At 33.5% G+C, this 24,884-nt stretch overlaps 4 protein-coding genes across 4 annotated transcripts; 2 read left to right on the top strand and 2 right to left on the bottom strand.

Moving 5' to 3' along the window:
* Positions 1,674-5,032, bottom strand: LOC104790943 (asparagine synthetase [glutamine-hydrolyzing] 1). Its single transcript, XM_010516739.2, has 10 exons — positions 4,727-5,032; positions 4,182-4,320; positions 3,994-4,089; positions 3,570-3,902; positions 3,310-3,471; positions 2,894-3,196; positions 2,671-2,805; positions 2,421-2,588; positions 2,225-2,332; positions 1,674-2,138 (listed from the first exon to the last, which is right to left on the bottom strand). Exons 1-10 carry the CDS (start codon positions 4,804-4,806, stop codon positions 1,908-1,910), a joined length of 1,755 nt encoding a protein of 584 aa, XP_010515041.1. The 5' UTR covers positions 4,807-5,032; the 3' UTR covers positions 1,674-1,907.
* Positions 11,778-14,105, top strand: LOC104790944 (11-beta-hydroxysteroid dehydrogenase-like 3). Its single transcript, XM_010516740.2, has 6 exons — positions 11,778-12,110; positions 12,787-12,979; positions 13,123-13,208; positions 13,382-13,513; positions 13,596-13,724; positions 13,826-14,105. Exons 1-6 carry the CDS (start codon positions 11,928-11,930, stop codon positions 14,030-14,032), a joined length of 930 nt encoding a protein of 309 aa, XP_010515042.1. The 5' UTR covers positions 11,778-11,927; the 3' UTR covers positions 14,033-14,105.
* LOC104790945 (40S ribosomal protein S20-2) lies at positions 14,673-15,890 on the bottom strand. Its single transcript, XM_010516741.2, has 4 exons — positions 15,785-15,890; positions 15,536-15,665; positions 15,150-15,263; positions 14,673-15,010 (listed from the first exon to the last, which is right to left on the bottom strand). Exons 2-4 carry the CDS (start codon positions 15,645-15,647, stop codon positions 14,868-14,870), a joined length of 369 nt encoding a protein of 122 aa, XP_010515043.1. The 5' UTR covers positions 15,648-15,665; positions 15,785-15,890; the 3' UTR covers positions 14,673-14,867.
* On the top strand, positions 20,718-21,541 carry LOC104790946 (21 kDa protein-like). Its single transcript, XM_010516742.2, has one exon. The coding sequence runs from the start codon at positions 20,795-20,797 to the stop codon at positions 21,392-21,394; it is 600 nt and encodes a 199-aa protein (XP_010515044.1). The 5' UTR covers positions 20,718-20,794; the 3' UTR covers positions 21,395-21,541.

Here is a 24,884-nt window from a genome sequence, read left to right on the forward strand (position 1 = left end):
TCTATATTGTAAATATTTATATTTTTTAAAAGTTAAATTTTATAAAATGTTAAAAATATTTAAACATTTATGAAGTTTCAAATTTATAAAGTTTAAATATGATAAATATTTCATCTTTTAAAAAAGTTAGAAGATTTTTAAAATATTAATAATACTAGATTTGGACCCGTGCTACAGCACGAGTTGGAAAACATATTATTTCAAATGTTATAAATGTAATTGTTTATAATATTATTTGGATGTAACTCAAGCCATAAATTTTTATGGTAAATTATCACTCATGTAAGTCTTATATTGTTAATTTTCAAATTTTGTTTAATAAAAATGGTTTGCTTTTTGTCTTTTTTTTTTTTAACATGTGTAGTATAAGTGTTTAAATATGATTATTGATAAAATTTATGAATCGTTTGAATATTTAGTTTTACTAATGGGTCATATGTTGGTTGGAAGATAATTAATATGTTTATAATAATCATATTTGGGCCTATGTTTGTTCTAAAAAGTCTATTACGGATATAATAGGCTTTCAAGCTAGATATAATTTGGACCTATGTTTGTCCTAAAAAGCCTATTACAATCATTTGGACCTATGTTTGTCCTAAAATAACTTTTACGGATATAATAGGCTTTCAAGCTAGATATAATTTGGGCTATGTTTGTTTTTGCTTTTTGTCTTAGCACCAACACCACCAATATTGTCAAAGGACATTTTTTGCAGCTGTTAACAGAGGAGCTTGATGTACGGGTTTTAGAAACCTTCTAGAGTGGAATGGTTTCGTAAGAGTTCTGCTGAGAATCTGATCATTTCAAGAACTGATGCAGCTAAAGAATAAATGAAAAAGTGATGAGTTTCACCATTTAGACCACATAAAGTGGTGAAAAAGCCAATGACTTGTAAAAGAAGTCGAAAGTTACTCGTAAGAGCAGGAGACACCGAAGTTGATCTCTATAGTGTTTCCAAATCCAACACCACTCAACTTCTGCAAAATTGAAAAATGGTTAAAACAGAAGTGGTGTGAGACATGAAACTAACGATGAATTCGCTGCATGGGGAAATCTAGGGAATGAAGTTGAATTTTGAAGAAGTGTGAGATGGATCGGGGAAGACAATGTAAATTGTGTTTGTTTGGAAGCTAGAATATCTTTATCCTAGTCAAAAACTGGTTTAAACTTTAAATTGATGATAACGTCCAATATTTCAATTTTATTATACTTTATCACCCCCTTATTTTAAATAAGAAATCCGGACCCCCAACAAACGTAAAAACCAAACGCAAACAAAAAAAATTTCAGATTGGAACATTGTTTTCAAGATAAAAATAAAACGCAATAAATTATAACCATTGTTTATAAGAAGGTAGAAATGAAAAAAAAAATATTGTTTTCAAAATATATAAAAATGTAAAAATAACTTTTTAACACGAATTTATAATGATTATAAAACTGTGAAAAATGTATTTGTTACCAATCAAATTTTAAAAGTTAAAATTTTTACCGTTTAAGTTTCTACAACCAAAAGTCTTTACAAGCTCTACAAGAACTAAAAATAGTTTTAGTTATATTTTACAAAAATGTGAAATAGAGAGGTACAATGATTATATATTCCCTCACACATATCATGAAAAGTTTTGTGATTTGTGAGAAAAGAACAAGTGTTATTTTAGGCCGATCAATAAATTAAACATCATATAATTGATAATTTGATACAAAGATTGATGTACATTGAACTTCATAGAAGCGGTACATTCTAAATCTTACCCATAAACAAATTTTTACAAGATAATTTATACATTCAAATCTGCATAGGAAAAAGAAAATAGCATAATCTTATTATTAAATTATACAAAATACTTCACCCATTGGGAAGATAATTAAACACACAGTTCCTCCATTTTCCCCTTTCAAACTTATGTCTGAATCACAACTCCTTGACCCCTCATCATCGGCATGTCGATTGCCTTAAGTGGCGGTGGCATGGGCAATGCCACGTTGCTGCCATCGTAGGCTGAAAGGTGAACTCCGATGGCGGCTCTTCCTGATGGATCCATATTGTTCGACCAGCTTGCATCCCACTCCACTGCCTTTGCTGTCGAGCAAGCCACGGTTGCACCTCCAGGAACAGTTAGTCTTGCAGAGTTCTACAAAAAAACGTAACACAAAAGTTTGTGAATCTATTAAAACAAAAATGGAAGATTCAGCTACACCATGGAGATTTATAAAGTACCTGTGGGAAGAACCTCTCGAAGATCATTCTGTAGTAATAAGCTTCTTTAGTGTTTGGAGTGTTGTGAGGGAAGATATGCGCCGCGTTTGACATCATCTTGTCATTAACCTTAAAACAGAACATAAAATTATCAGACCCTGAACCTGAATCCAGATGTTAGCACATTAGAGGAGATATGAGATCTATTTGTGAGTACATTTCGAGCAGCATGAGCTTTGAGGCCATCAATCCAACTATAGCCGACACCATCACTAAATTGCTCTTTCTGTCTGTAGAGAATGTGTTTTGGCAGATAAGGACGTTCTTCGTCGTCAAAGGCTCTCCTAAGAACCCATTTCTCAATCCTCCCTTCCTCTGGCTTGATCTAAAAGACCATACCGAAAAGTTGTTCAAACATGTGTACGTTAAATTGTGAAATTGAGTTTGTGATCTAGTTTTGTAGTTACCATTTTGCATTCAGGGTCTAGAGACATGGCGGTATTGATGAATTCTTTGTCAAGAAAAGGAACACGGGCCTCTAGACCAAAGGCAGAGGTAGATTTGTTGGCTCTTAAACAATCATACTTGTGAAGAGCCTTGATCTGCAAGGCATCGTCCAAGAATAGTAAGTTAAAGACCTAAGTTTTGGATGATATCATTTTGTATGGTTAAACTTGAATAGATAGATACCTTGCGACAGGTTTCTTGGTGAAACTCTTTCTTGTTAGGTGCCTTGTGGAAGTAGAGATACCCTCCAAAGATCTCGTCAGATCCTTCACCGGAGAGAACCATCTTAACTCCTAGAGACTTTATTTTCCTGGACATCAAGAACATCGGTGTGCTCGCTCTTATTGTAGTCACATCATAGGTCTCAACATGGTAAATCACATCCTCTATCGCACCGATCCCATCCTGCACCGTGAAATGGAACTCATGGTGCACCGTCCCCAAATATTCAGCCACCTCTTTCCCCGCCTTCAAGTCCGGTGAGCCCTAACAGAACAACCACAAAATGATTCTAAGTTTGAGTTTCAAATTTTTAAAATGACTTTATATCTCATCCAACCTCTGTCTTCAAAACAGAGCAACTCTGTTCTATATCATACCTCAAGACCGACGCAAAATGAATGGAGCTGAGGACCCCATTGCTTAGCAGCCTTAGTACCGGCCAAGTGACGAGCAGTGATGGAGGCCACAAGGGAAGAATCAAGACCACCGGAGAGCAAAACTCCAAATGGAACATCAGTCATCAATCGCTTAATCACAGCCTGTAGATAACAAAAACAAACACATTAATCTCTCACACCACAAACTTCAAAACAAAAGTACGAGACCTTTTAATTTGTTCAAGGGTATGTTTTCTTACGTTTTCAAAGGCGCGTCTAATCGCGAGAGGTTCATAAGGCGTTGAAGGAACAGATTCATTGAACCAAGGAGGATTGTACCATTGCTTAAACCCTCCTAGTTTGCTTGAATAAAAATGACCTGGAGGAAACGCTTCAAAATGCTCACAATCATCGTTTAAGCCTTTCATCTCTGAAGATATCCACACAGATCCGTCTAATCCCCAACCAATGTAGAGAGAAGTAACACCAACCGCATCACGAGCCACCATGAAGGAATTATCTCGTGTGTCAAGCAACACAAAGGAGAAGATTCCATCCAACATATTAACAAAATCCACACCATACTCCTCGTACTACAATCCCACAAAACACATCAAACTCAAATCAAAACTTGATAAACCAGTTTAGCAAAAGCAAACATAACGTTATCACACACGAACATACCAGGTGAGCAATGACGTCACAATCACTACCAGTACGGAACTTGTGATTCTTCAGACGTCTTCTCAGCTCCTCATGGTTATAAATCTCTCCATTCACCTTCAAAACAACAACAGAATAAAGTTTCAGTTTCAAAAATATCAAATGAGTTATAATTATGACTCTCTATTGATACAAATTTAGAAGCGTACGGTGACAACAATGGTCTTGTCCTCGTTGTAGAGAGGTTGATCACCGGAGGCAGGATCGATGACAGCAAGACGCTGATGAGCCAGGTAATTGTCTCCGTTCTGATATAACCCACTCCAGTCAGGTCCTCTGTGCCTCAATCTATAACCAAAAAAAAAATAAACAAAACGATTACATTTATTGAATTTCAAACCATATATTCTACCATTTCTGATACCAAAGTTTGATATTTTCTTGGAAATATTCCACCAACAAACAAACGTTAGAATTTTTTGCACACATACAAACTGAAAGGGTGACGTTTGATTTGATCAACCATCACTGTTCATGTCACGTTCGCCAAAAAGGTCCCAAGGAAAAAAAAAATGTTGATTATATACTACAAAGTTATCGTTGTCACATAAATCTTGGTGAGATTTAAATGAAACAAAACATACGATGTCTTATGTAAAACATCAAACTAATCATAACGTTGATTTGCAGAATTCAGAATGTTTTAACGTGACAAAAACCCAAAAGAAAAAAACAGAGGAAAAAAATGTATTGCCTGCGAGAAAGCTCAAGAACACGAACTCTCTTGGCCTGAGAATCATCGGAACATCCTAAAACGGCAAGTATTCCACACATGTTTCCTTTTTTATTTTTTTGTTAGGTGAAGAAAATGAAAGATCGCAAAGAATGAGGAAAAAGAAAACAGGATATTCCGAAACTTTAGGGAGGATGGGATATCAAAAACCCAAAAAAAAATTAGAACAACAAAACAGACAGATGTCGAGGAAGAGAAAGGAGAAAATTGCACGTAGTGAGAGTGTTTTATCGATATTTGAGTTTTCTGATGTCTTGTTTCTCTACGACCGAGTGCTCTATTTATAGACACTATACGGCGCCGTGATGTCGCGTTTTGGTTCTGAATGAGTCGTGCCTTAAGGGACCAAACTTTTGTATTACCTGAAACCGGATAAGTTACCGGATAACTCTGACCAGCTGTTTCCACGTGTTAATTAACCCTTCTTACGACTTCTCCGATGTGTGTGTGTTTTTTTTTACGTTCTGGATCGGTTTTCTCTAGTTTTTTCACGGTGGGGTAAACTCCGGTTTAGCTTTATCCGGGCTGAGTCAGCAAGTGGATATGTACTTATCTGACGGTGTATGAATAGTCCAATGGAACCGTTCTGATTTCTTTGGAGCCGTACACGTTTTATCACGATGGTGGTGGGGTCACTTGTATTTTGATTATAGATAAAACTGTTTTTATCATAGTGTTTGTTTGAAAGAGTAAATACATTTTCACATGCAAATGATAATTGATAAGTAACGTTAAGACTTAAGAGATAAAAACTATAACAAGTAAATTACTTATTGATGAGGTTTAATATTCAATATTGTTTCACAAATTACTAATATGTATATGGTCTATAATAGTGATTAGTGCACACACATATTATCAAGTTTGGGATTGAGTTAATAATAACATCATACAAAATGTGAATTAAAACAAGACCCTATATGATGACAAACTATGAAACTAAGGTGTGGTTGTTTACTAATCATATTTTGAAAATACATTTACTAATGATATAAACAAATGTCTTTGTGATAAGTATATTATACTGATAAATTGAGAATTATAATATGCAAGGGTGAGAAGATGGTTCTATTTAAAATTTGAAAATACATTTACTAAACAACATAAACAAAGGTCTTTGTTATCTGTTTTATTATTAACCCTGCTTTAGACATGTGTCGTGGTTGGTCGCCATTCGATACCGAAACTTGAGAACGAGATATAACAATTTATATAAGAGATATTGTATCATATGATACTTCCGGAAATGAACAAAGTAGACCTATTCCGTATTCGAGTGTATCCATAAATGTAATATTATAAATTAAATCACATGTTTATTCTATGTATAGGCATCGCACATGCCTCACACGATGCTACAATGTGCAAGGGTTAGAGCCGAGAGGATGAATCTCACTTTACAACCTTCGAATTTGGATAATGCTAAATCAGAAAAATATATCATAATTATTGAGCAAAATAAAAACAGATCGACATGTTTTTTCTTGATTGGCCAAAACGAAAAAGATCGGGATTGCTTTATTCTTGAGGTAAGCAAGCCCAATCGCGAGATACTACATTTTGACCTTAGTTTTTTTACCAACACTGTAAAACCACATCTCCAACTAGTTGGGATTCTAACGAAGAAAATATATAATAGAAAAATAGTAAAAATGATATGGTGTTGTCGTGTTGATTTAGGGATGTAACTATTATTATTGTTTTATCATTACAAGCTTGAATGACGCTAATAATTGGAAGACCCATGACGTGTATAAGCAAGTTTTGTTATCAAATAAACAAAAAGAATGAAAGAAGATTCTTATATTTTAGAAAGAAGATAAAAAGAGATGACGTATAAATTGTTTGTTTGGTGAATCTTCCCACACTTTGATCTTATGTTAATGTAACTAGGCTTGAATCCAAACGGTGACATGCATATAGACAATGTTATTACAATCCGTTAGGCTACATGGAAAATATATATATGTGTGCATGAGCCCTTTTTATATATGTCTTGCTTTTCATCCGATGGAGTAAGGATTTAAATTACTCGCATGCATTTTCGAGATTGATATAACTGAGTCAAATCGTTCAATTTTTTTGTTAAAAAAAATAAATTATAATAATTTTATCATTTATATATTTTTAGTTAATTAAGCTCAATAGGGATCGTAGCAAAACAATTACTTTTGTGGATTTTATAACATCCTCTAGTCAAATATTATAATGTAAAATGCAAAAAAACAAAACGCGAATATTGTGTATATTTTTTTATAAAAGAAAAAATTAGTTAAAAAGGTACCCTACAGTGTTAACCAAACGTCATTTTGAAAGTAAAGACTTTTTGAACACCTTGTGCTCGGGTTTTTGGACGTTTAATACCTATAGTTATTGAATTGGACAAAAAATACATGGTTTTAATTTTCGTTGTCTTTTAAAACCATCATTTTATTTATAATGGTAGATCCATACTTACGATTTAACAGTCATTAACTCTAATAACGGAATTGTTAAACAGGATTAAAAAAAGAACTATGTGGTTAATTGGTAATAAACAAAGACTTTGTTGCCCTTTTATTTTTCCTCCAAATCAATTTGGGATCTTAGAACCCTAAAAGGCAAAAAAATTCTTCTCAAATGTCTTCAAATTTTTGAGAATAGTAAGCCAAAGTTCATGGTCTGATGCGAATTCGAGTCGAAGCTGGAATTCTCTTTGCAGCACTTGTAGTAGAGTTATGACTGTTGCAAAGTCATGGATCAATGACAATTTGCATAAAAAATTCTATAAATGTGTTGTTCATGGATTTTTCAGTTGGGCAGATGAACATAAGCCATATGGGTGGCAAAAGGTGAGCTTACTAGAGGCGAGAGATGAGATAAAGCAGCTGAAAGAATCTCTTAGGATAATGAATGAACAAAATTTTTATTGTCTTTTAGGGTTCTAAGATCCCAAATTGATTTGGGAGAATATTCAGAGAGCATCGGTGTCTTTGTTTACGACCAATTAACCACGTGAAGTTATCTTTTAATTGTGGTTAACAATTTCGTTACTAAAGTTAACGACTGTTAAGTCGTAAGTATGAATTTACCGTTACAAATAAAATGATAGTTTTAAAAGACAACGGAAATTAAATTATCTATTTTTTATCCAATTTAGTAACTACAAGTATTAAACGTCCAAAAAAAATAGATAACCTATATTTTTCGGGTTTTTAGCCGATTGTGCTCACAAAGCCTCATCGATAGTTAATTATGTAAATCAGGTCAAATTTTAATTAAAGTAAGTGGGATTGTGAGAGAGAAAATCACGTTAGTTAAAAAATACTGTAAAGAAAGAAGAGATTAGCACGGTTATAATAAGGTTGGACACAATTAGTAAACGACTCGTCATTCGTCATTCATGTGGTCACGATTCTAGTCTGGCAAATCATTTATCTACGAGCTCTCTGGCTAGTAAGAAATAGACGCTACCACACGGCCGTGCCATGCCATTTTATAAACGTACCGGTAACTTGCTTTTCTAGAACTGGGACTCCTCTTCGGACAAAACGATCCAGACATAGCTAGCTGGGTTTTTTTCGGGTTCTCCCCTTGAAATTCAATATAATTGTTTCTTTGTGAGTTATATTGTTGCAAACTATTTCTTTATCAATTAAGAAACCCAATATCAAAGTTAGTTACTTAACACTGATACCAAAAAAAAAAAAGCTTCGTCCCACCGTTGCGGAGTCCATTCGATCTCACTGTACTGTATTGAAGATTAATTACTTTTCCCTTAGTGGGGTGCGGCGACACGGCCAAGTTTCAGATCTCTCAGCTCTTCTTGATATACGATATATACTATGTCATACAGTCATATATGAGTCATATCCATTTATTTTTGCTTTATAAAAGTCAAACTAATGCCTCTTTTATCAAACAGATATTTAATCCATTCAAACTGTTGAATTTATTTTTATTTTTTCTCGAAAAGGAACGTAGAATTGTATTTATAATTTTACAATGGAAACAAATGTTGGTAGAATATGGCCCGGATTTACGTAACACCATATTCAGTAATATTTGGTGTACTTTAAATCATTTGATACAAATAGTATAGTCTTATATGATTATGTATTTGTATTTTATCTCGATCAGAATATTCTGTTCTTCAAATGGGGGATGTAAACTCAGGTCCACTGAATAATTACAACATGCACTTGATTCGGACTCTGCAGCTTAAAGACTTGCAACGAGATGGTACATTCTGCAAAAACATCACGTTTCCATGTATATGGTGACTAGACAATGAGTCGAGATCTACTTTGATCGTTCAACAGATATGTTACACGGAAACTCACATAGTTTAAAAATTTCATTAATAACAATGTTTTCCCAAATTTAAGATAATTGACAGCCGGATAATGACATTGACATGTTCACCAATGTAAACTTCCAAAAGTTTGCACAAGTGAACCAAACAAAATTAACAACAAAGTGTCCACGGTTTAAACAAAATTGATTAGTAATTTACATTAGTGGTGCCTATGGTACTCTTAACACAATTACAAGTGAAATTGTTTCTTTCATGGTTGATGAAAAATGGCTTCGCTCTCATACACAATTGTTGTTTGAATTTGATTCAATAACTTGCCACTGTACGTATAAAAAATAACAATTACATAATTCTGTCATCGGATACATTAACATGTTGTTTTATTTTGTGGGTTAAAGTAGTAATCAAACCTCGAAAATATTATGCAATTTTTTAAAAAAACTTGAAAATCATTTTCCAAATAACTTCCTTAAATTTGCTATATAAATTCTAACCTACATTAAACAAAAAATAATAAAAAAAAAAACCAATATCAATACAAAATTGGGCTTCAAATAAAAGACAAACACCTTCAATACAGGGCCGTCACAAATAACCAAAAAAAGGATCTAACACAACTTCAGCCCAAGGCTATTTTCGTCATTTAATCGGCCACCTTAAAAAACCCTAATCTCCAATACCGACATATAAACCTATATAAACACTTCCACACACCAAACCTAATTCATCTCACACTTCTTCAGCCGATTCATCCTTTAGGGTTCATTATTATAGCTTGTCTCCGAATCAATGTCTTAGCTTTGTTCTTGATGTGATGTTAGTTCGTAGATCTGGAATATTTTATATATGGCTTCATCAGATAGTCGATGTGGATTTGTCCGTTCCCATATGATTCGTTCCCTTGAAGCAATATGAATCGTGTTGCTCTTAGTTCTATATAATCGCTCTCTAATCACTTGAGTAATCAGTACTGTTAATTCTAGTATTGATACTACTGATTAGGAAGCATTACTTGAGCAGCTACATCTCCTCTTTATTAGGTTTTGTCTTTTTTTGTGTGTGGGAAGAACAGTGATGAGTCAGTTTACAGACCTGTAATGATTGCGGTAATGATCGCATTATTATGAACATCTAAGGGACTGAGTTCTTACCTTGTTTAGATTTTGATTGTGTATTAGGGTTTTAGGGTGGCTTTTACATTTGTATAAAGATTCATGCTTTGAATAATTTTGATATGTGAAGCTTGTTGTGAAGTGTATTAGCCTACAGCAAATTTAGTTTCCCTCGCTATCCTGTTCTTCAAATTTTCAATGATGTTTCTTAGGACGTCGGGGAACAATATTTTTTGAATTTGTAAATTATTTTCAATGGGATTCAAATGATGAACACTTTGCCAAGTTGTTGAATGCTCAGAGATTTCTGAGTATTATGAATAACTCTTGTATAGGAAGATCTGATGATTTCCACTGTTTTTGATTTTAAAGTTTTGTTTTTTTGGGTTGGGAAGCCTGTGATGATTAGATTATATGGTTGCTGAAACTTGAGTGTTGAAAAGCATCTTACTTGACTAGGACGGTCTGAGGCTTATTTGATTGTTTTATTTCTGAAGTTTGTTTTGGTTTTTGTTGTTTGACAATGTTTGTGTGGTGGTTGTGAATGATGAGAAACAAAAATCAAAATACAGTTATCCCTGGCTTAGGCTTTTAAAGCCGTTGCTGAGTCTTTTGTTATCTGACACACACCACAACGTTTTTCCTATCTTAACTCCGTTTAATGTTTTTGTTTCTGTAGCATGTTTTATAATTTTATTGTTTGCTCTCAAGGTTTGTTTTACAATTGAAGTATTGTCAGTTTGTTGTTTTTGACTTCATAAATGTGTTTGCTTGGTATGAATTGCAAGGTAAAAGGGCTTCGTGTACCAGTTCCATTTCAGGTCAACTATGTACCTTGAAAGGCAATCGTTTCAAAGTAGTCCCGTTGTTACAAAGATTTCTAGACGTACCAATGTTACCTACATCGTTTAGAGGAATGCTAAATTCTTTTGTATTTTTGAAGCATACACTTCTGTACTCTAGTGAGATGTTAAATTCTTTTGTACTCGAATTCATGCAATGTGAAAATTTAATTAATCATGTTGACAATGCAAATCTCTTGTTGTCCCAACAAAAACGTTTTGACCGGTGTCAAAGTTTCACGTGTCTTTTGGTCCCCAGAGTTCGAAACATGGAGTCGATACGTCATTAACCCCAAAACTCTTGCCTCGAACACGTGCGTAGTTGAAATATGCTATTGACTAATGGATTATAGCGATACATGAGCAATAATCATAATGTTTAATTCATGAATGTCACTTTCACATGTGTTCATAAACAAAATCCGACATAAATATATTTTATGTTGTCTATGCTCAACATTAACTTTCGAGCGGAAACTATAAGATTTTTAGTAGCGCATCAAAAACATTCGTTTTACGTTGAACAAAACTCGTATGTTTCAAAAAAAAAAAAAAAAACAGTAAAATATCCTACGTTATATGTTAATGGGATTTAAGAAAAAACATTTCTATTAATTAATATTTTATAAAATAACTAAACATTACAGTCCTAACTCCTAACAATATTTATATAATTAAGTTTTGATATACTTTCAAATCGCTCAACACTTTAATATCTCCTATACGTCGTTAAAAGTTCAAGTAGGTAGGTGCACCAGCCAATTCCACTTTTGCATCTATTTCGTCTCCTTTTGTCTCTATTAAAATAGACTATTTTTGTAAAGTGAAAGTTCGAACATTTATAATAGAACTACCCATAAACAAGTAGAGTGGTAAAGTAAGTAGTGGCATTGGTTCTGCCAAAGAACAACATGGATATGCTTACCAGCATTCTCAATCTTCTTGTTCCTCCTCTTACTATCATCTTTCTCTTCCTCTTTTATCCATTTTATCTTTTGGTCAAACTTGTTCGTTGTCTTCATAAGTACCTTCGCTTCGAAAACGTAGCCGGAAAAGTAGTTCTCATCACCGGAGCTTCTTCTGGCATCGGAGAGGTTAGTTAGCTTTGAATGCTATATGGCCTTTTGTTAACATATATGTTCAATTCGTTTTATTTTATTTTTGCGTTAAGTGAGTTTCTATTTATTTTTATTGACCAATACCAAGTAATTTACGATTAGTAGTCGAGAAGACATAATTTTTGTAGAACTTTTGCAAAAAAAATCTACATGTATGCGGATTTAATTACTAATCTTTCGTAATCATGTGTGCTGTTGGATAATCTGATCATCTACTGTATATGAACTCCATGTATACGACGGATATATAACTATATTTTGTTTTCCTCAAAAAACTAATCCATATCTTATGAACGATATATTGCTATTTCTTATTCTATATATTACTCATTCAATTATATGTGTATATATGTGTGTAGTGTAATAAAGAATCCCACGTGAATTGATGATATGTTTATGGTTTCGAGGTCCTAAATTGTCGTGGAGTCTCTTGAAATTAAATGTGTACTAAAAGACATAGATAATTTATTTGATGATATAGCTAGATTATCAGTAGTGAGCTGTAAATCGTTACTTGTAATAATTCTAAAGCATCATATACTATAATACATTTAAATACAGTAGATCCACATAAATTGATATGTTAGTATATTAGTTGAGATTATTTATGTTTGTTTTGTTGGGTTGGTAAAAAAAAAAAAAAAAACTAAAGCATGTGGCATACGAATACGCCAAGAAAGGAGCATGTTTAGCTCTTGTTGCTCGAAGAAAAGATCGTCTAGAGATAGTAGCAGAAACATCACGCCAATTAGGATCGGGAGATGTCATTATCATACTTGGTGATGTTGCTAAGGTTGAGGACTGCAAGAAGTTCATCGATGAGACGGTTCATCACTTCGGAAAACGTACGTATACTTTTGTTCCACTTTGTTACATACAATTCCAAACTAAGTTATAATTAACTTTAATATGTATACAACATAAATAATAATGAAACTGTATATATATATATACATATTCTTCTAATCAAGTTATCATATTTGGACAGTTGACCACCTGATTAACAATGCTGGTGTATTTCAAACCGTTCTTTTCGAAGATTTCACTCAAATTCAAGATGCTAATCCTATAATGGTAACTTTCGTAACAACCTTCTATTGATGGTATTTCCATAAATTATTAATTTCTTTAGACAAAAAATATTATATTAACTACTAAATTATGAAACTGTAGATATACATATTGGTTATTCTTCTAATCAAGCAAACTCTATGTTAACTACTTCTCTAATTTGTGTGTACACGAAGGACGTCAACTTTTGGGGAACAACATACAGCACTTATTTTGCAATTCCTCATCTACGAAAGAGCAAAGGAAAAATCATTGTGATTGCCTCAGGTTCAGCAAATATACCTTTGCCATTGGCAAGCATCTATTCAGTAAGATTTTTCTTTAAATAGCACAAACAATTTTTTTTTTTTTTTTTAACTTAGTATTGATGTTACTTGGTTACTTTCGTAGGCAAGCAAAGCAGCCTTATTAAGATTCTTTGAGACATTAAGAATAGAGCTCAGTCCGGATATCAAAATAACAATTGTTCTTCCAGGAGTTATATCAACAGATATGACCACTCCTCACTGTTTAGAAAAGGTAAGTAAGAAAAACACTTGTACATGAATCTCTACCATAATATGTATACATGTGATACTTTACTAATTATGTCTTTTTGTTTGCTTTCTTGAAAAATATAGTATGGTTCAGATTTTCTTCTATCAGAATCAGTGAGTAAATGCGCAAAATCAATATTCAGAGGTATTGGCAGAGGAGATACATACATAGAGGAGCCATCTTGGATGAAATGGGTGTTTGTTATGAAAAATGTATGTCCCGAAATCGTTGACTACGTACTCAACTATCTATTTGTTAGTTATCTCAAACCTTATTTCAAGCGTGATTGATCATACCAATCTCTAGTCTCAAGTGTTGTGTTGCAATGATTGCTATTATTCAATAAGACGTATAATTGTTGAATTTTTTATCTTTGGAAAACGCATTTTGTGACGTATAAGTTTTTTAACCGCAAATGTTTGATACTTCAAAAAAGTAACTTGATCGATAGAAAATCTCATTAGCTTACAAAATGTCACTTTAAGTGATTTTGATATAAGATTGCATCTAAATTTTTTTGACGAACGAACAACTTTGTACTGCGATACAACTGCCCGATGCAAAAAAACCTGGTTCAAAATTTGAGGATGCATATGGATGTTGAATCTAAATGAAGAAACGAACATGACCTCATTTGGATAGGTGAAGCTTGGAGTTCCTTGTTTTAAATCGCCAATCATACATAATAACCAAAAATGTATGAAAGTGTCACTCTCTGATGTAGAGTGGCGAGCTGAATCCAGAACCAAATGAACTTAAAATACAGTGTAATCTCTGGTTCTTTATACTACCCTTATACATATCTCTCTACATCATCTACATCAGTTCAGGGATGTTGAAGATTATGGTTCATGTAAAATGAGACCATTGGTCTATTTCCGTTTACCACATTGAAGATAATATTTACTCTTTTAGAGTAACAAAATGAAATTATGTATGAAATCAAGATCTTGAAATGGTTCATTAAGGTCTCTCAATAGATGAAAATAATATGATTGACAAAACCACCTCAGAACTATCAAAAGCCAAGACATAAGGTTGCGCTAAGCAGAAACAAAAATGTAGGACCAGAAACGATGAAATACATTCTATCTTTCTTGAAGCGGTTTTAGAACAAGTGTTCGTCTAAGAGTCAGCAATAGTGACCTCGACCTCGACACCAGGTTCAATTGTGATCGAAGTGATTTGCTTAACCACGTCAGGGGAGCTGAAGAGGTCAATCACCCTCTTGTGAACCCTAAGTTCAAACCTGTCCCAAGTATTGGTTCCTGATACAAAAAGACACCATGAATCAGTTCCAAGATTTTCAAAAATTAGAAATGATGTATATATCAAGCCAAATCTTGAGTTTAGCAACATTGTAGAGTTGTAAAATGTTAAAAGTAGAGGTTATGATGTGAGAGTTACCTTCACCACAAGGTGCCTTTCTGGTGGTGATCTTAAGAACCTTAGTGGGCATTCTCACTGGTCCCTTAACTCTAAGTCTCTTGTCCTTAGCTCCACGGACCAAGTCAGTGCACACTAATCAAACAAACGCAACAGAGACTAGTCAATCAAACAAATGCATCAGAGAGACTATTCAGTATTAGATCCTCTTAAAGCTCTTTGAATCTTGCAACATTTTGGGATCGGTTTATCTACATTTCTAATTTCTAAACACTGAACAGAGAGCTTCAACCAAAAAACGAATCTATATACCAAAACTCAAAATTCTCTAGGACTAGGAGAGAGACATCTCATTAAACTTGAAACAGAGAATCAAAGGATGCTTAAGGAAGCGAAAAAGATGAAACCTTTCTCCAAGTTCTTGACATTCTTGGAAGAAAGAGTGATTCTGATCTTATGAATCTGCTCGAGGGGTTCCTCCAAACCAGCTTTCGTGGGTTTCATCGCTTGATACGCCATCTTTTTGTTACAATCACTCTGCAGAACCCACAGATATATATATATAAGTAACAGATTCAATCAACACAGAACTAAAACAAATCTCCCAACATCTTATGTCCTACGAAAGATGAAGTAGAAGAACTATGAAATTTTACCGTTTTGGCCGGAGAGGATTTTGTTTTTCGCCGTTCAGGTTAATCTGCAACTGCTGCGGAGGGGCGTTGAGAGAGAAGAGAAACCTTTATTATCTAGGGTTTTTATTTCAATGTTTTCATTTTTATTTTTTTTCCAATATTTTGAAACGTCGTCGTTTTTTGTTTCCGGACCACAATAGTTTTGTTTGGTTTTTTGAATCTAGGCCTGTTGCTAAACCTGTTCTGTTAGGCCCGCTCTACATGTTTTCTTTTCTTTTTGTGTTTTGGTTTTATACTTAATACAGTTAGCATCAACTCCAAAAAATTTTGTAGAAGTGATTTCTTGATACAAAAGGGAATGGTAATATTCAGAATATATTAGTGGGATTAATTTGTTTATATGACAGCAAACTTTTCAAAGTTGTGACACTAGAGTATTCTCGATGTTTTGGCGGTGATACGAATGAGTAGGAAATGGGTCGTGTTTGCGTCGTGCCAAGCAGTTTATTACAAGCGGATCGAGAGGGTGCAACATGAAGCTTCAAAATGTTTCCATAGCAAGTGGATCATGGGCTGAAATAGAATTTGATGAATGTGAGTTTCATATGCTAAGAAGAAAGTGAATGAAAGTAGACCCAACCTCGATAATCATAAGGAGGACTATGTGAGGAAAAGATATGCCACGATTTTGAGACAAGGACTTGAGTAAATGTTGCGACCAAGGAGATTCTATAAAATTGAAGTCTTTGTCTGTCTAATTATCATACCCAAAAAAAAGAGAGTAAACGAATCCCCATCTCTAATCCAACAAAAATCTCAAAGCTTCAACTACCTTTCACATCCAAACTTAAATCCAAGAAGTTATTGGCATGGTCGGTATGAAGTTATCTGATGCCTAAACCGTACCAACAAAAAAAGATGGTGTCCCCTATTAATAGCTAATTTTCTCTAAGATATTAGCTTTTATTCTCTACAAAGTTTAAAATGAATTTTTCCTACTTCCTACATGACGTATGTAATTACCTAGTTTAACATTGACATGCATGTGACAAATAATGCGATCAAACTTCCTAGTCAAAAAACATAAAAATAAAATAATGTGATCAATACTCACGTCCACGTGAACATGTGGCACTGGCCTCCATATGTACCGTTCGAGTTATGTCAAATATGAAGAAACACAATATTTATGCAGAAAACAGGGTACCAAAGTGATATTTATTTTGTTGTCGACTGAAAATAAAAAATGAGATAGATAAGATAAGAATTGAGTTTTTGATACAGTTCTGTTTTGATATATCAGTTTCGAATCTATATAGCCGGGTATGGTATGGGCAGTATGGAAGTTAGTAACCCCAACTTTATGGATCGCATTTACGCATCACGCTCATATAAAACAATCGTTATTTTCATCCCATTTTGCCGTGCCTTAATTTCTGAGAACATTTCTTATACTCAAAAATGAAGTTCAGTAAGAGTATTAAATTTTCGAGTAAAATGTTAAGAGTTGAAATTTTAATACATCAACTACAAAGTGATATATGTCGGCCGTATGGTAATTTCGTGGCCTAAAAAAACTTATGGATCACAATTGACGCATCACGTCACGTGCATATAACTATCGTTGTCTTCTCCTAATTTTGACGTGTCTTTGGTACGAAAAGGGAACCAATAAATTTTAAGATACGTTTAATAAAGCAATGCTAATAGCATGAAAAAACTTTCTTCAAATATTTAAAACGGAATGTGAAACTTCAACATTTTGACAATTGAAAGAGAGTATTGAGACAGGTGTGGACGATCTTAAATTTGACGATTGAAAGAGGATTGAAAGTAAGTGTGAGTTGACCCAAAAAATGGGTAAGTGTGAAACTCTTTAAAATTTTGGAAAAAGAGCACTGAGATATCAGATAAGTGCATGTGAAACCAAGTCCCAGCTCCCAAATTTATATAATTTGTTATATATATAGTGTGTGTATATTTAACAAAGTTGTGAAGAAGTTGAAGTTCATGGCCGACAGTCTTTGAGAGCCCCACCCGAAGCAATAATTATCTTATGTAGTTTACCTTAAAAAAAAAATGTATAGTAATAATAAGATACATTTAATTAATCGCCAAATGAACATTATTCTTATATGTGAATTTGTTAACATCGCATCTCTTATTCTATGTTATCTTATAATTTTGTACATCCTTTTGTGAATAATGGGATACATTAGTCGCCTAATGTGGTTAAATAGCATCTATCTGGACGTGGACCAGACTAATTAGAATTGTACATTAATTATATTGTTGCAATTAGAATGTTTTCTTTTCAGGTTCAAATCCACTCTCCATTTCTTATGTATTATATTATTAGTTGCCCAACCCTATTTCTCTCTTTCTTGTTATTAGTTGCCTGATGAATATAAAATACTTTGATATATTGAAGTAAAGGCGAAAGATATACGTACTTTGCGTGATAGTACCATTAATATGTCGACTTACATGGGATCCCATCCTTACATATTTGTGACTAATTATGATGATAATGTTATTCATATTCACAGTAAAAACAAATACAAAAGATAAAACTATGTTCACACGACAAGTCCGTTCTGATGAAATTTTACGGAAAGGCCTATAAATCGTTCTTTTCATTCGCATGTTACTTTTGGTACTGAGAAAATATATAAATATAATTGCGAATATTCTGGTTAATTCCAACTAATAATTGACCCCAGTTGGAAAAAAATAACCGAACCAAGAGTCAAGGTCAAGCATATTAATTATACTAATATTATAAACCCTACGAAAAACCAAACGTACTACAAATTAAGAGAACGTACGTACTAATAAACCTCTATAAAATCTCCAATTTGCCCATGACTGTCTTTTCTTTTGTCAAGCAAATAGAAAAAACTGCAAAGCAATGAAAAATGTTTTTGATGTGTACGAATACTATTCGGGTCAACAAATCAATACGGCAAAATTTATGATAACATTTGGTTCCCGTGTATATAGTTCAACACAGAACAGATTGAAAGTGATACTAGATATTCCAAATCATGAAGGTGGAGACAAATACTTGGGTTTGCCAGAACAGTTTGGCAGAAAAAAGAAAGAAATGTTTGAGTATATAATCACAAATGTGAAACAGAGAACATCTAGTTGGACTGCAAAAAGACTATCTCCAGCAGGCAAAGAAATAATGCTAAAGTCAATTGCACTAGCCATGCCAGTGTATGCAATGTCTTGTTTTAAACTCCCTAAAGGTGTGATTTCAGATATTGAATCAATACTTATGAGATACTGGTGGGAAAAAGATGCTCAACAAAGGGGAATCACCTGGATAGCTTGGAAAAAACTTCAATATTCGAAAAAAGAAGGGGGTCTTGGTTTCCGGGACCTTGAAAAATTCAATGATGCTCTAATAGCTAAACAGGCTTGGCGACTAATCCAATATCCAAATTCAATATTTGCAAGGATAATGAAGGCTCGCTACTACAGAGACACAACGGTGCTAGAAGCAAAATCACAGAAGAACCAATCTTATGGTTGGTCATCCATTCTGGTAGGCATCTCGCTCATAAAAAAGGGGTCAAGATTTGATATCGGAGATGGCAAAACGGCAAGAATAGGCATTGATAATGTCCTTGATACACATCCCCCAAGACCAATTGCAGCTGTCAATATTGAAAACAACAGAACTATAAACACTCTCATGACATTTTTGGGACAAGTTAGATCATGGGACATGGCAAAACTCCAAACACAAATCAAACCAGAAGACTTTATGGAAACACAAAATCTGTTTCTATCACAAGTAGATCATCCGGATAAACTCATATGGAACTATAGTACGTCGGGCGATTACACAGTTAAATCAGGCTACTGGCTATTGATGCATGATCCCCTTTCAAGTGATATTCCTCCTGATATACGTCATGGGGCACCTGAACTTAAAAACAAAATTTGGAGACTACTTGTAATTCCAAAACTAAAACACTTCCTTTGGCGAATTATTTCAAGAAGTCTTCCAACATTAACAAGTTTACGATCGCGTGGTATGAATTTGGATACGATATGTTCTAGATGTCGGCAAGCAGAGGAAACGATCAATCATGCATTATTCACATGCCCTTTTGCAACTATGGTTTGGCGTTTTTCCAGTACTTCTCACATAAACATAGCAAATTTAGTGAATGATGTGGAAGAGAATATTTCTAATATCATTACTTCAATCCTAAATTGTGCAACTTCAAATGCTGAATCTATGGTACCAATCTGTTTATTATGGAGAATTTGGAAAGCAAGGAATAACAATATCTTCAATAACTATAGAGAAAGTCCATAAAAAATTGTCTTATGGGCAAAAAGTGATGCAAAACAATTCTATGATCTCACCCATAAGATGGATAATCATATCCAGAGAAGAGATGGGTATCGAAATACTCATCGATGGAGACCACCGAACGTTGACTACGTGAAATGTAATTTTGATGCTGGATACAATAATCTTAATCATGAAGCCACAGGAGGTTGGATTATACGAAACAACATGGGATCGACATTGGCTTAGGGTGCAACTCGATTATCACATACGTCTTCGCCATTGGAAACGGAAGCAAAGGCTATGCTCGTAGCTCTTCAACAATCTTGGGTCAGAGGATACACTTCGTTAATTTTAAAGGGAGATTGTAAAGTTTTAATAAAGATCATCAATGGCAAAATGAGACACAAACAGTTAATAAACATCCTACTTGATATAAGGTTTTGGATTTCAAAATTTAAGTCTGTTAACTTTGCCTTTACTAAAAGATCTGATAATATGTCCGCTCATCTGTTAGCACAGTATGGATGTAATTCTTCTATTTTTTATGCTGAATCTGTAAACAAGCCTTTATGGCTCCATTAACAATTATGTATTGATCAGTCTTAAATAAATAATATGATATTTCTGAGAAAAAAAAAAACCTCTATAAAATCTCAAAACCCAACTCCTTTACTTCTCCACAATCAAATTATCTAAAACAAAACACTTCAAACGCAATGGCAAAACAAATATTCTACGCTCTCTTTCTAACCCTCTTATCCACGACAATGCTCACCGCGTCCTCAGCCCCCGTAGCCGCTTCGAAACGCGCAATAAACTTCGTGCAATCCTCTTGCAAAGCCACCACATACCCAACCGTATGCGTCAACTCTCTCTCCAGTTACGCCAACTCCATCCAAACAAGCCCTCGACGTCTAGCTGAGACCGCACTCACCGTGACCGTGAGCCAGGCCCAATCCACAAAGCTCTTCGTCTCCCGCTTGGCCCGTTTCAAGGGTCTCAGGAAACGAGAGGTTCAAGCCATTAGGGACTGCCTTGAGGAGATCAATGACACTGTTGACCGTTTGACCAAGTCCATCCAAGAAATGAAGATGTGTGGTAGTGCTAAAGGTCGTGACCAGTTCTGGTTCCACATGAGCAACGCTCAGACTTGGACCAGCGCTGCTTTGACTAATGCCAACACTTGCTCCGATGGGTTCGCGGGTCGAATCATGGATGGCCGGATCAAGAACTCGGTCCGGTCCAGGATCGTGAATTTGGGTAGAGGAACTAGCAACGCCTTAGCCTTGATCAATGCCTTTGCTAAAAAATACTAAATAAATTACTACTTTTCTCTTTGTTTCTTAATTATGTAATTTGAGGTACGGATATATGTGAAAGCTTGAGGGAATCTTGATTCTTGAATTGTTTCGTGCAAATCCTTAGTTTTTCTGGATATATAAAGTTTTGATTTTTGTTAAGTCGTTTAATATTTTAGCGTCCAGCGATCTAAAACTGCGTTTTAGCTGAGATTTCTAGCGGTTGAAGAAAAATTTACGTTGATCTTAAATTACCATTCACGTTAAAGTGAGTCGTTGACGCCGACACATTCGTTGAAGTTTGGGACGGTGTTGCGTTTTTTGAGTGTAGATCTCATTCTATTAGAATATTTCAACTACTATTATACCCTTCTATATTAGACAAAATTACTCATCAACCTGTCTTTAAATCCTCTCACATATATTCACATGTTTCCACTGGACCATCGCAAGTCGCAACCATATACCGTCATCTCCGCCGCTTATTGTCACATAACTTTTTTTTCTTTTCTTTTTTAATCTCAGAATTTATCTTCCCATTTGACAAACAAAAGATTTATAGTGAAGATTGATCATAATTAAACTGCACGATGTGTTTATGAGTTTGTAGAATGTTAATAGGTTTAATATAGGCAAAATAATTTTACGTGAGAAAATTTGTTTATATATCATGGTAAATTTACTTCCCCTTTCATACTGGAGAGGAATATTTTAATTAAAAAGAATAACTCTATTTAAAATGGAATTTGTTTAAATTTCGTGTGTTTTACGACTTAAGATCAAACATGATTTTTTAACCAACGTAGTCATTATATATATCATGATTCCAAATTTATCAGAAATAACAACGACACAACATATGAACATTTTCTTTTGAATCAGTGACTATTGCCCGTTCTTCGCCCTTAAATATTATTAAGTTGTTGGTTTCGTATCATATATGTTGCCGCCTCACCGGTAAAAGCCGCACGACCCTTAAAAGAACATGACACAAAGATAAACAAAACACACAAAAATAACCACAAAAAAAAAATTCGTAAAAATTTTTAAAATATTGTAGATGGATAATCATTATTGAAAGTAATTAAACTTAAAGTTAAGAATAAGAGATATACAATAAATAAAATAATTTATGAAAGTACAATAAACTGGAACAAGATACATTATTAAATTCATGGCCAATCAATTTCCAGTGTTTTACAATAATGGAGAAAAAAAATCAAAGGTTTTTAAATACAGAATGAGCAAAAAATCTGGATTAGTGTAAAACAATATCCTATTAAATTAGAAATAATTTTGGAATAATAATTATATTAAAAAAATCATTTCAAATGGAATTGAATCAATTTTGGTTGAATATGATAGGAATATTGAATACATACAACTATATATATTTATATGTATACATGTTCTTTGCAATTTTTAGAACATCTCATTATATTTCAAGTCTTGTATTACCACAGATGAAGAAATTCTTTCAAGTCTTGTTTGCCATTCTCACTATTTACATCCTTCTTGTTCAAGGTACATTTGTATAATTATTTTGAATCAATTACAAATATCATATTATATTTTAATAGCATGAAACTATCTTATGTAAAATATATTACATGATCTCGCTGGAAACACATGACGGAATATGTCAAGGTTTATGGGTAACAAATATGATGTAATCTCATCTCAAAAAAATGTAAAATAACTTATAAGAACATTAGTCAATCCACTTATTGTTAATCACTTATGAGTTGTAAGTGCTTAATCTAATTATACTTTTCATTTAAGAATAGTCAATGAATCAAAATTATATTATTTTTAAATGTACATAAAGACTAAGATTCTATGCTTTTTATACTACAGGGAAAGGAGTGTCACTGAATGCGATGACACATTGTCATAAGATTTTTTCAAATAAACAAGGGACATGTCCTATTGAAGAATGTAAATCTGTGTGTACAAGAACGTGGAAAGGAACCGGTATTTGTGAGCAAGTAAATACAAAAGGAGACATGAAATGTTATTGCATATACCTTTGCCCTGAAAAACCAATGCTTTAGCATTGTATAATATTGGCCCAGTTATGATTTGTGGAAGGTAGACCTAAAATTTGTAAAGTCTTAACAGTTACTAATATTTTAATGTTTCTAATGTTTAGATGCTATTATATATATATATATATATATATATATTAAAATTATAGAATTTAAACATTCATAATGTTTTATAAATTTTAAAATATTTTTTACATTCAATAAAATTATTAGTTCAACTAAGGGGATGTATTGAACTTGATATTCTAAGAGATTTGATGGAATTTTAATATTTTAGAATTTTGAGAGATTTGACTGTAATTTTAGAAGATTTGGTAGGATTTTAGGATTTGTTGAGATTTGAGAACTGGAATTTAGTGAGATTTAGTTATTAAATTTAGGTGATTTTAGGATATTTATATGGTAAAACAAAAAAAAAAAAAGAGATCGTAAGCAGAATCACGTTTGTTGGCAAAGACAAGAAAAACTGCACCACATATAATGATCAATGTCTGACAAATATCTAAAGAATATGTTGTTGTTTCTGTTTTCAGTTATGTTATTTGATTAAAGTGATAGAATAGTTGAAAGAATATTAAAGTAGGTAGCGAAGCATTTGATGTTTGAGAAAACAAATGCTGAAATTCGATGTGGTAAACATTTTCATGAACCTGGAAGTTTCAGGAATAAAAGAAAGTACATGACGTCTCCCTCTTTATCTCTATATGATATAATATTCAGTTTCATTATACGTTAACCACCTGCTTAAGAATTGTCTGCAGAAGATACTCAATGAGAGTAAAAAAACAAGAGAAGAAGCAAGAAAAGAGCGATGCACATACTAAACCCAGATGTGGACATTCTTTTTCGGAGAAAAGAGCGATTCTTTTGACCAAATTAAGCTTCCCACTTCGAGCACTTAAAGGTTGTGACCGTCACCGTCGACGGCTCCGCTCAGAAGGTGGCCGAGAGAACATTTTGAATTGCAGTTATTCAATGATGGGCTGGATGACAAATTTGGGAATTTTTTCTTTATGTATGTATTTGAGAGAAAGAGAGAGAGAGTACGAGAAGACAAGTTGCAGAGATGGAGCCATGGTCCATGGAGAACGTATTTTCAAAAAAAATTGTAATTGCTTCGGAGCTTTTTTTATAAAAATCTTCCAAAGTTTCACCTTTAAAGGTGGGATTTGTAAATCATATTTTTGAACTAAAAATGTATGTTAGAAAAATCTTCCTGAATCCCATTCAGAAGTTTTTAAAAAAAAAGTTGGGGTATTTTGAATAACAGTATATTTGAAATGAGATTTGTAAATTATAGATTGAATAACAAGAAATTGTAAATGATTTTGAATGGTTTTTATAAATTTCACATTCAATAACATAGGATTTCAGATGATTTTTAAAAATTATCAATTAAATAACAGAAGATTTCAGAATACTCTAAAATCTCCTAAAATATCAAGTTCAATACACCTCCC

Source organism: Camelina sativa, chromosome 6 (genome assembly GCF_000633955.1).
Source record: "Camelina sativa cultivar DH55 chromosome 6, Cs, whole genome shotgun sequence".
Classification (NCBI taxonomy): domain Eukaryota; kingdom Viridiplantae; phylum Streptophyta; class Magnoliopsida; order Brassicales; family Brassicaceae; genus Camelina; species Camelina sativa.